The sequence below is a fragment of the Oncorhynchus gorbuscha genome, linkage group LG19, assembly GCF_021184085.1.
Source record: "Oncorhynchus gorbuscha isolate QuinsamMale2020 ecotype Even-year linkage group LG19, OgorEven_v1.0, whole genome shotgun sequence".
Classification (NCBI taxonomy): domain Eukaryota; kingdom Metazoa; phylum Chordata; class Actinopteri; order Salmoniformes; family Salmonidae; genus Oncorhynchus; species Oncorhynchus gorbuscha.
In genome coordinates this window covers 1,056,842-1,071,678 of record NC_060191.1, presented here as the reverse complement: position 1 = coordinate 1,071,678, position 14,837 = coordinate 1,056,842, and the positions used below count along the sequence as shown (strand labels likewise).

The window sequence follows — 14,837 nt, the reverse complement described above, 5'->3', positions numbered from 1 at the left end:
ACCATGACTGACCCAAAATGAAGGAAAGCTTTGACTATGTGCAGACTCAGTGAGCATAGCCTTGCTATTGAGAAAGGCTGCCGAAGGCAGACCTGGCTCTCAAGAGAAGACCCGCTATATGCACACTGCCCACAAAATGAGGTGGCAACTGAGCTGCACTTCCTAACCTCCTGCCAAATGTATGACCATATTAGAGAGACATATTTCCCTCAGATTACACAGACCCACAACGAATTTAAAAACAAATCTAATTTTGATAAACTCCCATATCTATTAGGTGAAATACCACAGTGTACCATCACAGCAGCAAGATGTGACCTGTTGCCATAAGAAAAAGGCAAACAGTGAAGAACAAACACCATTGTAAATACAACCCATATTTATGTTTATTTATTTTCCCTTTTGTACATTAACTATTTGCACATCATTAGAACACAGTATATAGCCATAATATGTTGTCAGTGTAATGTTTACTTTTAATTTCTGATTGTTTATTTAACTTTTGTTTGTTATCTATTTTACTTGCTTTGGCAATGTAAACATATGTTTCCCATGCCAATAAAGCCATTTGAATTTAAATTGATAGAGGACTCATCATGGATATTATCCAATTTGTCATAGACATTGCCATTGAGGGCTTTCACCATTTATACGTTTTCAACTGGATGGGGATTCCTATGAGCCAATGAAGAAAACAATGGACTACTTTAAAATGGAGATAGCTTTAATGGGACTGCCCAAACTGTCACAGACGTTATAATGGCACAGTTGTTCACACACGTATCTGCCCTCTCATTGGCTAGAATGGGATCCTGAGTGGCACAGCGGTCTAAGGCACTGCATCTGTGCTAGAGGCGTCACTACAGACCCTGGTTTGTTTCCAGGCTGTATCACAACCGGCCGCGATTGGGAGTCCCATAGGGCGGCACAGAATTGGCTCAGCATCGTCCGGCTGGGTTAGGGTTTGGCCGGGGGAGGCCGTCATTGTAAATAAGAATCTATTCTTAATTGACTTGTCTAGTTAAATAACGTTTTTTTATGGTCCCACCTGATCTCACCTCCTGCCTGCCTTCCATATTCGAGGACATGTGTTTTGATTGTTAGAGCATGTTTGAGGACATGTGTTTTGATTGTTAGAGCATGTTTGAGGACATGTGTTTTGATTGTTAGAGCATGTTTGAGGACATGTGTTTTGATTGTTAGAGCATGTTTGAGGACATGTGTTTTGATTGTTAGAGCATGTTTGAGGACATGTGTTTTGATTGTTATCGTATCAATACAATAGACACTCTTTGGTTTGCTTCCGTTTAGATCCTTAAGTATGGTAAAGAGTTTCCATTGCAAAAGTTTTGCAACTGAAACCTCCAAATGAATACACGCCAGGTGATGTCATGTTTTGTGGATCATGTGATTTGGCTGTGTGGAGAATGGCTGACCAAGCCGTGACTACTGAGAGAGGGTGAGTGTTTTTTAAATTATAAACAAACTTAGAACCGCTCTTTTAAATATAACAATATTGATAAAAGCGACCAACAAAAAGTTAATCATGATACAATTAGTTTTCCTTGTGTGTCTTGTTATTAGCTAGTCCTAGCATGTTGATTGTTCTTGTTTGTCGTCAAGTACCTGTAGACTGAAGTTAATTTTCAGTTGACTTAACACACTCGTGGCAACCATGTTGCATGTTTATAGTTTATGCCGGGTTCAGGTGCTTGTCGGAGCTAGGAAACTCGGACATTTCGACTTGCTAATTAGTTGAACGCGGTAGGTGATTGACAACAACAAGTCAGAAAGTCGGACATTTCCGATGTTCCTAGTTCCGACTAGCACGTGAAAGCGGCATTGGTCCGCGTTAAAAAGTCATGAAATCGACGGAGCGGTTTAAAGCTTGAAATGAACAGCTGTGTTGGAATGCGAACAATATGGGTGTCAGTTCTGACTGTATGGTGCGGGAGGATGACGGGAATGGTCGGTAGTGGAAAGACATAGGAAGAAGAGAGATCATGATACAGAAAGCAGTGAAGCGTCTAGTGAAGAAAGCATGAAGAGGGCCAAGGTATGAAGTAAGAGTAGTGATGTGTTGGAGTGGAAAGCGGTTATAGTGTTTGATGAGACCACGGGGCCTCACTTGCACCCTATCTGACTAACTCATGCCGTAGAGAAAAAGGTAGGTGAAGTTAAATTAGCTCGATTCATTGGAAATGGTAGATTGTTAATAAGTGTGGTAGCCAGGCTCAGCAAGAGACTATTCTGAAAATGGAAAAGCCTAACGTTAATGGGAAGAAGATTAAAAGCCATGTCCCTGGTTCTTATGCTAGATTGAGGGAAGTCATCACTGTGGTCCCAGTATCGATGTCCATAAATGATATTAAAGACAATGTGACAGGAGGCAGAGTAATTGAGGCCAAAAGGTTGATTGTTAGGAAAGAGGGTCAAACAAGTGAAAGCTTATCAGTGGTGGTGAGGTTTGATCAAGTCTTGCTGAGAAAAGTACAGATCCGATTCCTTAGTTTCAATGTTAGAGAATGTGTCCCATATGCACTGCAATGTTTTAAACGCCAAAGAATGTAGTGGCTCAGTGTAAAGGAAAGAAACGATGTGCCAAGTGAGGAGGGACAAGTGGTTACGGTGAATGTGGGAGCAATGTGAAGGTTAAGTGCTGTGATTGTGGGGGAGAATACAGTAGCATTTGGTGGATGCCAAGTACAGAGAGAGGCTCGGAGATATAGGATCAGTCGTGATGTATCGTATGCAGAGAGAGGCTCGGAGATATAGGATCAGTCGTGATGTATCGTATGCAGAGAGAGGCTCGGAGATATAGGATCAGTCGTGATGTATCGTATGCAGAGAGAGGCTCGGAGATATAGGATCAGTCGTGATGTATCGTATGCAGAGAGAGGCTCGGAGATATAGGATCAGTCGTGATGTATCGTATGCAGAGAGAGGCTTGGAGATATAGGATCAGTCGTGATGTATCGTATGCAGAGAGAGGCTCGGAGATATAGGAACAGTCGTGATGTATCGTATGCAGAGAGAGGCTTGGAGATATAGGATCAGTCCTGATGTATCGTATACAGAGAGGCTTGGAGATATAGGATCAGTCGTGATGTATCGTATGCAGAGAGAGGCTCGGAGATATAGGAACAGTCCTGATGTATCGTATGCAGAGAGAGGCTTGGAGATATAGGATCAGTCCTGATGTATCGTATACAGAGAGGCTTGGAGATATAGGATCAGTCGTGATGTATCGTATGCAGAGAGAGGCTTGGAGATATAGGAACAGTCGTGATGTATCGTATACAGAGAGGCTTGGAGATATAGGATCAGTCGTGATGTATCGTATGCAGAGAGAGGCTCGGAGATATAGGAACAGTCGTGATGAATCGTATGCAGAAGCCGTGAAACTGATTGGTAGAACTACAGAGCGGACTGATGGAGCTTACATGGATGTACCTGTAGTAGGTGGACCTACTGTCATGGCTGGTGCTTCTGATGGTTTGGAGGCCTGTAAAGAAATCTTGTGTTCATTTGTGCGTGGTGTCAAAGGACACTTTGATAATGAATAAAGTTGACCTCATAGCTTTTATTGGTAAGGTTATTAATGCGACTCGGGTTGTGAAAAGCAGAAGGTTATTGTGGAGAAGGCAAAAGAGATATTGGGGGTAACAGATGTTACTGTTGAAATGGTTGTTGACATGTTGAACAATCCTAAGGGTGGAATGTTTCAGCATGATACAGATACATTTTAATGGTGTTAGTGAGGGTTTGGGGGGGCAGAGTGGAGGGTGTCTTTGACTGTCATATCTACAGATGTTTCAGGTGTGTGTTTACATGTACATAGACTACTTATAGGCCCTTTTAAATGTCTGTGTTTCTATTTTCTGATCTTAATTTAGGACAATTCCACGGTGATGGAATTATCCTAAGAAATTCTATGGTCATGGAATTATGCCCAGACTCAGAATTTTCACTTTAAAATGTATACCAAACAAAAAAACATTGATTTCAAAGTTTAACAAACCGTATAACTCTATGCAAAAGGACTTAACCATTTCCACAGAAAATATACAGTAAGAACTGTGCAGATACAAAGTTTGGTAACAGAATATCAGAATAATCGCTCTCGTTGACTGGCCCTCGCGTCATACTCGTCACCAAACCCACTGGCTCCATGTCATCTACAAGACCCTGCTAGGTAAAGTCCCCCTTATCTCAGCTCGCTGGTCACCATAGCATCACCCACCTGTAGCACGCACTCCAGCAGGTATATCTCTCTGGTCACCCCCAAAACCAATTCTTCCTTTGGCCGCTTCTCCTTCTAGTTCTCTGCTGCCAATGACTGGAACGAACTACAAAAATCTCTGAAACTGGAAACACTTATCTCCCTCATTAGCTTTAAGCACCAGCTGTTAGAGCAGCTCACAGATTACTGCACCTGTACATAGCCCACCTATAATTTAGCCCAAACAACTACCTCTTTCCCTACATAATTTATTTTATATTATTTATTTATTTATTTATTTATTTTGCTCCTTTGCACCCCATTATTTGTATTTCTACTTTGCACATTCTTCCACTGCAAATCTACCATTCCAGTGTTTTACTTGCTATATTGTATTTTACTTTGCCACCATGGCCTTTTTTTGCCTTTACCTCCCTTATCTCACCTCATTTGCTCACATCGTATATAGACTTGTTTCTACTGTATTGTTGTCTTAATCCATGTGTAACTCTGTGTCGTTGTATGTGTTGAACTGCTTTGTTTTATCTTGGCCAGGTCGCAATTATAAATGAGAACTTGTTCTCAACTTGCCAACCTGGTTAAATAAAGGTGAAAAAATAATAATAATAAAAAAATAAACCCAGGGAGATTTTACTGTTATTATGTTACCAAATTTAGCATCTGCACAGTTTTTCCAGTAAATTGTTCAAAGTAGTCATTGTGCATAGAGTTGGTTTGTTAAACTTCTAAATCAATATTTTTTTTGATTGGCATACAGTGTAATTCAGCTACTGTGGAAATGCCATATTGACAATGCCTAAAGTAAAATGTTTTAGGAAGGCTTGAAAGCTTTGTTGAAGTGTTTTTGTAAGCTTATAGGCCAGTACACTACAACCTTCTCCACTACTGCAACCCAATTTCAAGAACCAATTATCCAATACCTTACCTTATCTGTTTTATAATTTAGGATGTAACTAAGTCCAATGCAGCGAATCCCATCCCCAACACTAACTGCATTTCACCATTCAATTAACACAAGCACATGTGATTAATAAGGCTCTGTCGTCCCTGACATATAACATCCCCTTTTCCACTCTGTGTTTTAGTTTGTTTTTTGGCTGCAGACTGGCTCAGCGAATACTGATGTTTCTTGGTATTCATAGTCTTTTCTACAATTTGTTGAGTGTCCTGGACAGAACGTTGAGGTAACCTACCTACCGGTGTGATTGTCAGACTAACTCCACCTCCCCGGCTGCACCCCACTCATATGCTGCTAGTGCTGCTCTAACTCCCTGCTGCATGCAGTGCTTGAGGCAGGAAGAAACATCCCTGGCAGTTCAATCAGTTAACAAACCCTGCATGTCATTTTATCTCCACCTATCCCCGAAGCATGTTTACAAGTTGTTGTTTTTGTACATTTAATGTCTGGTCTCCTTTTTGCTGTGAAATATTACAACCGTCAGCAACATGACTCCTGACTACCAATGTAATCCCAGACCGTATAGGCTAAAGCCTAGGCTGGTTGATGAGTTGTGTCTGTGTCTATGCAGGTCCTGGACTTCCACGGCATGGATCACCAGCTGGCTGCCCTCCTGGTGCCCCACCTCCCAGAACCAGCTCAAGACTGCAGAGGAGAAGATGCTGCAATGTAAGGAATTCCTCTCTCCTTTACCATCACTGTATTTCCAGCCATGGTCAATTTGTGGATTATTATGTGTGGATCCTTCTCATCCCCAGGCATCACAGGCAAGGTGTCCCAGCAGTATGTCCCAATCTCGGATGGTAACATGCTGTGGACCCTCACATTGAATAGAAACATGAAGAACCAGACTCCCCTGGTGCTGCTGCATGGCTTCGGTGGAGGGGTGGGCCTGTGGGCCCTCAACCTAGACGCCCTGGCCCAACAGGTTAGTTTCTGAAGCACAGGATTCTCTTGTAGCGTTGGAAAGCCTGAGGAAGTTCTCCTCAGAGAGACAATGTAAAGGGGTGTAGTACGACAGAGTCTAGATAGAAACTAGTGTATGCTTTCTTTTTAACACTGACTTCTATTTTTAGTAAGTTTTATCATGTTGTGTCGTGCCTTTATAAATAAAATGACTTTTCATTATTATTATTGTTAATAATAGAGGCCCGTCTATGCCTTTGACCTGCTGGGCTTCGGCCAGAGCAGCAGGCCCTACTTCAGCTCCGACGCCAAGGAGGCTGAGGCCCAGTTTGTGGACTCCATCGAGCAGTGGAGGGCTAAAGTCGGCCTGGAAGCCATGGTCATGCTGGGACATAACTTTGGAGGTTATTTGGCAGCTGCTTATTCGCTCAAGTATCCCACCAGGCAAGTATCACCTGACACCACTCAACTTTCCCCAGTTCAGAACCATAGACAGGTTTCAATATGAATGGTTGTTTTATTCCTTAGTATTTAGCCACCTCCTTGGTTAAAGATAGAATACTACATGTATTTAGCCAGTCCTTGGTTCACCCTCCTATGCTTGACTAATACTGTACACCCCAGACCTCACGGGATGTTGGTATGCAGGTGCTAACCTCTGATAACAACATGAATGTCCTTAAAAAGTGTCCCCTCTGTGCTGTATCTCAACTGAATCATCTTCTCTCACTGTGTTGCTAAGATTTCAGCAGGTACCTAACTCATTATAAATGTCTCCAAAACCTCATCACACTCAGATCAGAACAGCTCAAAGCAGCCAGCCAGCCACATCCTGTCCTTCTAGTATTCAAGCAGCCAGCCAGCCACATCCTGTGCTTCTAGTATTCAAGCAGCCAGCCAGCCACATCCTGTCCTTCTAGTATTCAAGCAGCCAGCCAGCCACATCCTGTCCTTCTAGTATTCAAGCAGCCAGCCAGCCACATCCTGTCCTTCTAGTATTCAAGCAGCCAGCCAGCCACATCCTGTCCTTCTAGTATTCAAGCAGCCAGCCAGCCACATCCTGTCCTTCTAGTATTCAAGCAGCCAGCCAGCCACATCCTGTCCTTCTAGTATTCAAGCAGCCAGCCAGCCACATCCTGTCCTTCTAGTATTCAAGCAGCCAGCCAGCCACATCCTGTCCTTCTAGTATTCAAGCAGCCAGCCAGCCAGCCACATCCTGTCCTTCTAGTATTCAAGCAGCCAGCCAGCCACATCCTGTCCTTCTAGTATTCAAGCAGCCAGCCAGCCAGCCACATCCTGCCCTTCTAGTATTCAAGCAGCCAGCCAGCCACATCCTGTCCTTCTAGTATTCAAGCAGCCAGCCATATCCTGACCTTCTAGTATTCAGGCAGCCAGCCAGCCACATCCTGTCCTTCTAGTATTCAGGCAGCCAGCCAGCCACATCCTGTCCTTCTAGTATTCAGGCAGCCAGCCAGCCACATCCTGACCTTCTAGTATTCAGGCAGCCAGCCAGCCACATCCTGCCCTTCTAGTATTCAAGCAGCCAGCCACATCCTGCCCTTCTAGTATTCAAGCAGCCAGCCACATCCTGTCCTTCTCTAGTATTCAATCAGCCAGCCAGCCACATCCTGTCCTTCTAGTATTCAATCAGCCAGCCAGCCACATCCTGTCCTTCTAGTATTCAAGCAGCCAGCCAGCCAGCCACATCCTGTCCTTCTAGTATTCAAGCAGCCAGCCAGCCAGCCACATCCTGTCCTTCTAGTATTCAAGCAGCCAGTCAGCCAGCCACATCCTGTCCTTCTAGTATTCAAGCAGCCAGCCAGCCAGCCACATCCTGTCCTTCTAGTATTCAAGCAGCCAGCCAGCCAGCCACATCCTGTCCTTCTCTAGTATTAAAGCAGCCAGCCACATCCTGCCCTTCTAGTATTCAAGCAGCCAGCCACATCCTGCACTTCTAGTATTCAAGCAGACATCCACATCCTGCCCTTCTAGTATTCAAGCAGCCAGCCACATCCTGTCCTTCTCTAGTATTCAAGCAGCCAGCCAGCCACATCCTGTCATTCTAGTATTCAAGCAGCCAGCCAGCCACATCCTGTCATTCTAGTATTCAAGCAGCCAGCCAGCCAGCCACATCCTGTCCTTCTCTAGTATTCAAGCAGCCAGCCAGCCACATCCTGTCCTTCTCTAGTATTAAAGCAGCCAGCCACATCCTGTCCTACTAGTATTCAAGCAGCCAGCCACATCCTGTCCTTCTCTAGTATCCAAGCAGCCAGCCACATCCTGTTCTTCTCTAGTATTAAAGCAGCCAGCCACATCCTGTTCTTCTCTAGTATTCAAGCAGCCAGCCACATCCTGTTCTTCTCTAGTATTCAAGCAGCCAGCCACATCCTGTTCTTCTCTAGTATTCAAGCAGCCAGCCAGCCACATCCTGAGTATCCTAATTGGCTCTGAATTAAGGACAAAATGCTCTTAATCTGACTGGGGCACTTTGGCTAGAGCTGATCTGATTGGTCAAAAGACCAATTAGGGGAAAAAATATCAGAATTGGTCTGCCTGTCTAAATGCCGCCTTTATTTCCCCTGTTCAGTTCACCGATGGACAGATCACTTAATAAACTGTGCCCTAGTGGTTTAGATTATTTCCTTTCCAGATCTTTCAATACGACCTCAACTTATTTTGTTCACCACCATAGAGGCGTTTCAGTTATTTCAGATTTGTGTTGATGGAGTATGGTATTTCCTCTTCACTGTCCTGTAGTGTAAAGCACATAACCTGGTTGAGTTGTGGGGCTGACCTTTCCTCTTCACTGTCCTGTAGGGTGCAACACATGCTGCTGGTTGAGCCGTGGGGCTGACCTTTCCTCTTCACTGTCCTGTAGTGTAAAGCACATAACCTGGTTGAGTTGTGGGGCTGACCTTTCCTCTTCACTGTCCTGTAGTGTAAAGCACATGGTGCTGGTTGAGTCGTGGGGCTGACCTTTCCTCTTCACTGTCCTGTAGGGTGCAACACATGGTGCTGGTTGAGCCATGGAGCTGACCTTTCCTCTTCACTGTCCTGTAGGGTGCAACACATGGTTCTGGTTGAGCCGTGGGGCTGATCTTTCCTCTTCACTGTCCTGTAGGGTAAAGCACATGGTGCTGGTTGAGCCGTGGGGCTGACCTTTCCTCTTCACTGTCCTGTGGGTAAAGCACATGGTGCTAGTTGAGCCGTGGGGCTGACCTTTCCTCTTCACTGTCCTGTAGGGTAAAGCACATGGTGCTGGTTGAGCCGTGGGGCTGACCTTTCCTCTTCACTGTCCTGTAGGGTGCAACACATGCTGCTGGTTGAGCCGTGGGGCTGACCTTTCCGCTTCACTGTCCTGTGGGTAAAGCACATGGTGCTAGTTGAGCCGTGGGGCTGACCTTTCCTCTTCACTGTCCTGTAGGGTAAAGCACATGGTGCTAGTTGAGCCGTGGGGCTGACCTTTCCTCTTCACTGTCCTGTAGGGTAAAACACATGGTGCTGGTTGAGCCGTGGGGCTGACCTTTCCTCTTCACTGTCCTGTAGGGTAAAGCACATGGTGCTGGTTGAGCCGTGGGGCTGACCTTTCCTCTTCACTGTCCTGTAGGGTAAAGCACATGCTGCTGGTTGAGCTGTGGGGCTGACCTTTCCTCGTCACTGTCCTGTAGGGTAAAGCACATGCTGCTGGTTGAGCCGTGGGGCTGACCTTTCCTCTTCACTGTCCTGTAGGGTAAAACACATGCTGCTGGTTGAGCTGTGGGGCTGACCTTTCCTCTTCACTGTCCTGTAGGGTAAAACACATGCTGCTGGTTGAGCCGTGGGGCTGACCTTTCCTCTTCACTGTCCTGTAGGGTAAAGCACATGCTGCTGGTTGAGCTGTGGGGCTGACCTTTCCTCGTCACTGTCCTGTAGGGTAAAGCACATGCTGCTGGTTGAGCCGTGGGGCTGACCTTTCCTCTTCACTGTCCTGTAGGGTAAAACACATGCTGCTGGTTGAGCCGTGGGGCTGACCTTTCCTCTTCACTGTCCTGTAGGGTAAAGCACATGGTGCTGGTTGAGCTTTGGGACTGACCTTTCCTCTTCACTGTCCTGTAGGGTAAAGCACATGGTGCTAGTTGAGCCGTGGGGCTTACCTGAGCGTCCAGACACAGAAGACCAGGACAGGCCCATCCCCGTGTGGATCAAAGCCCTGGGAGCCATGTTGAGCCCGTTCAACCCCCTAGCAGGGCTACGTCTGGTGGGGCCACTGGGTAAGACTGGCAGCCTGTCTGACTAGATGGATGACAGACATAGAAATACTACTGTAAATTACATTTCAATTACATACCTGTCTGACTGGATGACTGCATTGTTTATGGGATGGAGTTTTTACCAGCATTCAAACCCACCTCCTTTGTTCTTCAAGGTCCCACACTTGTTTCAACTCTAAGACCAGACTTCAAGAAGAAATACTTGTCCATGTTCAACGATGACACGGTCACAGAGTATATCTATCACCTGAACGTCCAGACTCCCAGGTTAGTCCGTCTCTCTCTCTCTATTTAGTTCCTGTTTGAGTTCACTGGATTTTTATCCCCACTTACTCTGGGCCTGTATTTACACTCTCAGTCTGAGTGAGTTTCAATACAGTTCAATTCCAATGTTTTCCTCTTAGACCATAATGAAGATGTTATGATTAAGATTAATATGACTATATGTACAGGAAGCACTTCAATACTGAAATGCTTTTGTAATATAGGCTGTGATTTTCATTTCTCACACCCTTATTTCAGTGATAATGTTAGTTTTACTCTGTTGTAGTGGTGAGTTCAAAGTAGCTGCTTATTAAGGATTATTCTGAGAAGATCAGACTATAGTATACCTTACTGCTGTACTTCTCCCTCTTTAGTAATATTCATGTTTGTTTACTCTGTTGCAGTGGTGAGACAGCCTTCAAGAACATGACCATACCATACGGGTGGGCCAAGAGGCCTATGCTGCAGAGGATTGGCCTGCTCCATGCTGACATCCCTATTACTGTGATATATGGGTCACGCTCCAGCATCGACGGTAACTCGGGCAACGCTATCAAAGGAATGAGGCCAAACTCTCATGTGGAGATCATAGTACGTTTGAATTCCTTTAAGCTGAACACTTAAGATGCTGTCTGTGTGTGGTTGTCTAGTAATGCGTGAGACAGCTGGCTCAGCTTTTATATTCCCATTTATTCAGCAGGTGGCAGGAACAAAAGTGAATTGAAGTGTTAAATTCTAGATGAATATGATTTTCCAGAATGTGTATCTGATCTCATATTTCTATTCCTCCTCTCTCTCAGGCTATCAGAGGGGCGGGCCACTACGTCTATGCTGACCAGCCAGAGGACTTCAACCACAGAGTGCTTCAGGTGTGTGACGCGCTGGGCTGAGGGGGGGGCACTAGTTAACCTGCGGAGAGTGACGTGTTATACCTGTCATGCCCAGAGCTTGTCCTGTCAGTGAGCATGTGATCTGTGAGGATCAGAGAGGACTGGGCAAACGGCTCAATAGGGCTTTATTTTACCTCGATCATCCTCACTTTAGGTCCTCAGTAGTAGACCTACCACCACCAGCACAGCAGACCTGCTAACTAGGGAAGGACCCCGTGTTGAAAAGGTGATTCTCCTGGATTGTTTGGTTTGACACTTTTGTATTCATTCTACTGACTAAAGAAAATGGCTCATAGTTGTTACTGCTTGTCGGGATTTTGGTCATTTTGTGATGAGTGTGTCAGCTTTTAATCTGCTGTTTTAAGAAATGTGATTCTCAGAACGATACAGACTACAATTTGACCACTTGTGGATTATTCTCATTCTGTCAAAGATCCTTTGTGAGATTATTTAGAAATGTTTCATTTGCGTCATAACAGCTCATGTAGATATGACCACGGACCATAGAGTTTTGATTTAAATACATATGATTGTTGAACTTCTAGACCTCTGGTTTTGCTGATGGGCTCCTGAGTGGCACAGCGGTCTAAGGCACTTCATCTCAGTGCTTCCTCTCAGTTCCAGGCTGTATCACAACCAGCCGTCATTGTCAGTCCCATAGGGCGGCGCACAATTTGGCCCGGCGTCGTTAGGGTTTGGCCGGGGTAGGCCGTCATTGGCAGTCCCATAGGGCGGCGCACAATTTGGCCCGGCGTCGTTAGGGTTTGGCTGTCATTGGCAGTCCCATAGGGCGGCGCACAATTGGCCCAGCGTCGTTAGGGTTGGGCCGGGGTAGGCCGTCATTGGCAGTCCCATAGGGCGGCGCACAATTGGCCCAGCGTCGTTAGGGTTGGGCCGGGGTAGGCCGTCATTGGCAGTCCCATAGGGCGGCGCACAATTGGCCCAGCGTCGTTAGGGTTGGTCCGGGGTAGGCCGTCATTGGCAGTCCCATAGGGCGGCGCACAATTGGCCCAGCGTCGTTAGGGTTGGTCCGGGGTAGACCGTCATTGCAAATAAGAATTTCTTCTTAACTGACTTGCCTAGTTAAATCAAGGTTAAATAAATATTTCCCCATGACAACCGAAGTGCCTTGTTAATGACCTAGTATGTGACCAGGGACTACAGTCATTGCTGCTGCTTTTTGGTCTTGTCTTTTTATGGGTCCTTTTGCAAGTGGTCGTTTTCATTTCAAGATGTTCTAATTATGTTCTCATTCATAGTGTTTTGGCTCTTGTTGTGGTCTAGTGTTAAAATAATCCACTTATTAATAGCTAGTGTGTGCAGGTGAAGGAAAACAAAGCATCAGAATCTAGTAATTGAAGATAACTACTCCATTCTTCTCAGCTGCCATTGTGGGGAAAGAAGGTTCGGCCTCAATAAATCCCATTCATTCATTGCAACAGTATTTGATAGTATTATTAGGCACCTGTCCAGAGTGTCTGGAAAAGCACAGTATCTAGGTCTAAGATCAGTTAGCATAGCTATAGCAGTCTGTCCTCTTATTTCATATAGGTGACAGCAGCTAATATCTCTGTGTGAAGTTGCAGATTGGGTGGGTTACTTATACTTTTACAGCCACTTTACCCGGTGCAACCTTTAAAAAAAAATCTAAAGCCCCGTTTACTAGATGTGCTGAGCCCAAGGATAAGGTTTGATTAACTCCTGAACATGTGGATGCCTTTGTATTGTTGTCCTGTATATCATTGTAAGTCTCCAATCACAAGTCAATTAACGTGGTGCTTCTCTATTCATGTATTGTAAAATACCTGTAAATAATAAAGATTATATTATGATTTTGGTGGCCTTTGTTGTGACACATGTATATTTAGACTTGTGTTGTGAAGATCAACAATATTTCAGTCTTAAACACTACAACTCTCATAGGCATTCTGTCTGAAAATCACCTTTACAAAAAAAAATGGCAGTCAAAGGGGAGTAACTGCAGTAAAAGGGGAGTAACTGCAATAATTGCAAAATAACTGAAGTGTACTGCAGTCAGAGTGCACTATAACTGCAGTTACACTTCAAAATTACTGCAGTAAAATAACTTGTTGTCACGGTGACTTTATCAAGCATTTTTTTATCCACACTGATTTCTGTTCAAAGAGGAGAGCTAATCTCAACCGCTTTCCTTCCTTTGAGAGAGATGATCCCCACTGTGTGAAATGTGGTCGTCAGAGCTCCAGAGGAAGAACATGGGAGCTTTTTAGTACCCATAAACGTACAAAACTTCAACATGGACATCAGTATGACGTTCAGGGGTAGACTTTACACCAGTCTGGGTTATTTGTTATTGTGCTCTAAAATGGAGTAAAGCAAAGGTGAACATTTATCAGTATTTCCTCCAACCCCGTTGACATGTCAGAGCTGCCAACTGTCGGTTAGTAAGAGTAATGGTTCGTATCTGTGATGAGGGCAGGCCTTGTATTTCAGTACATGACCACTAGAGGGAAACGTCACTCAGATCAGGAAGGGAATGGAGGGAGCCTGCCTTGCTGAAGTGCAGTTAGCGACTCATCAATGTCAATGTTACATCATTCAGTTCTGCTTCTCATCCTATGACCACTTAAAATATCAATAGGCTGTGTAAAAGGAATAATGTTATTTTTCTGCATTAGGGTCTATATATGGCTGCCATAGGCTAAAGAAGAAAAGGCTGCAGCGTTGCATTGTAACCTGCTCCATTACAGTGAGCAGGTGGATGTTTATTGGGATGAGTCTTGTCCTGGAGGCCCAACTGAAAGATTTCCTTGATGGGCCAGCTGCAAAGTCAAAATTGGCAATATTGTTAAAATGTATGAAAACAAAAATGAGCTATCTGGGCTTCATTTCAGGTTAGTAGTATGCTTAAGAGCTGCCTCCAGAAGAAGATTCATGACGACAACGCTAACTTGCTTACAGTGAGGGGGAATTAGGACAAGGGAGAGGCAGAAGCTCTGAGGGAGGGTAGAATGTGGTGCTGAAAATGTGTCCGGACAAAGACGTTTCCAATGTTAACAGTGATATCTATATCAACGACATCCTGTCCTTATTGGTTCAGCCCCGGATCAATTGTCCATGAATGCTGTATGAAAATGTGCAAACTCGTATGGAAATAGTACAGACTTCTAAGGAAAGAGCCGATGGTATAGGATACTGTACTTCCTTAGGTGAAAGCTAAGATGCAGAGTGATTCAGTGTGCACTTACAGTAATGTATACAGGGTGGGTGTAGGGCGGCACGCCTAGCGGTTAGTGTTGGGTCAGTAACCGAAAGGTCGCTGGTTCGAATGCCCGCGCTTATAAGGT

The 14,837-nt window shown here is 44.9% G+C and overlaps 1 protein-coding gene across 3 annotated transcripts; it reads left to right on the top strand.

Moving 5' to 3' along the window:
- The first annotated feature begins 1,115 nt into the window (after nucleotides 1-1,115).
- Nucleotides 1,116-12,223, top strand: abhd5a (abhydrolase domain containing 5a). 3 transcript variants are annotated; one of them, XM_046315262.1, is made up of 10 exons: nucleotides 1,116-1,459; nucleotides 5,329-5,427; nucleotides 5,773-5,870; nucleotides 5,960-6,129; nucleotides 6,349-6,551; nucleotides 10,203-10,357; nucleotides 10,513-10,624; nucleotides 11,026-11,212; nucleotides 11,422-11,490; nucleotides 11,666-12,223. In XM_046315262.1, the coding sequence occupies exons 1-10, from the start codon at nucleotides 1,392-1,394 to the stop codon at nucleotides 11,762-11,764; spliced, it is 1,260 nt and encodes a 419-aa protein (XP_046171218.1). In that variant the 5' UTR covers nucleotides 1,116-1,391; the 3' UTR covers nucleotides 11,765-12,223. The 3 variants fall into 3 exon arrangements, with proteins under 3 accessions (XP_046171218.1, XP_046171219.1, XP_046171220.1); XM_046315263.1 differs by lacking the exon at nucleotides 5,329-5,427 and having other exon boundaries at nucleotides 1,123-1,459; XM_046315264.1 differs by lacking the exons at nucleotides 1,116-1,459; nucleotides 5,329-5,427 and adding an exon at nucleotides 1,926-2,056.
- Nucleotides 12,224-14,837: the final 2,614 nt, after the last annotated feature.

Bases quoted from the DNA above. Each gene is read 5' to 3' on its own strand.
- abhd5a (XM_046315262.1), top strand. From the start codon at position 1,392: ATGTTTTGTGGATCATGTGATTTGGCTGTGTGGAGAATGGCTGACCAA. The intron at 1,460-5,328 runs GTGAGTGTTTTT...TCTGTGTTTTAG, and splicing joins GCCGTGACTACTGAGAGAGG to TTTGTTTTTTGGCTGCAGAC. The intron at 10,358-10,512 runs GTAAGACTGGCA...TTGTTCTTCAAG, and splicing joins ACGTCTGGTGGGGCCACTGG to GTCCCACACTTGTTTCAACT.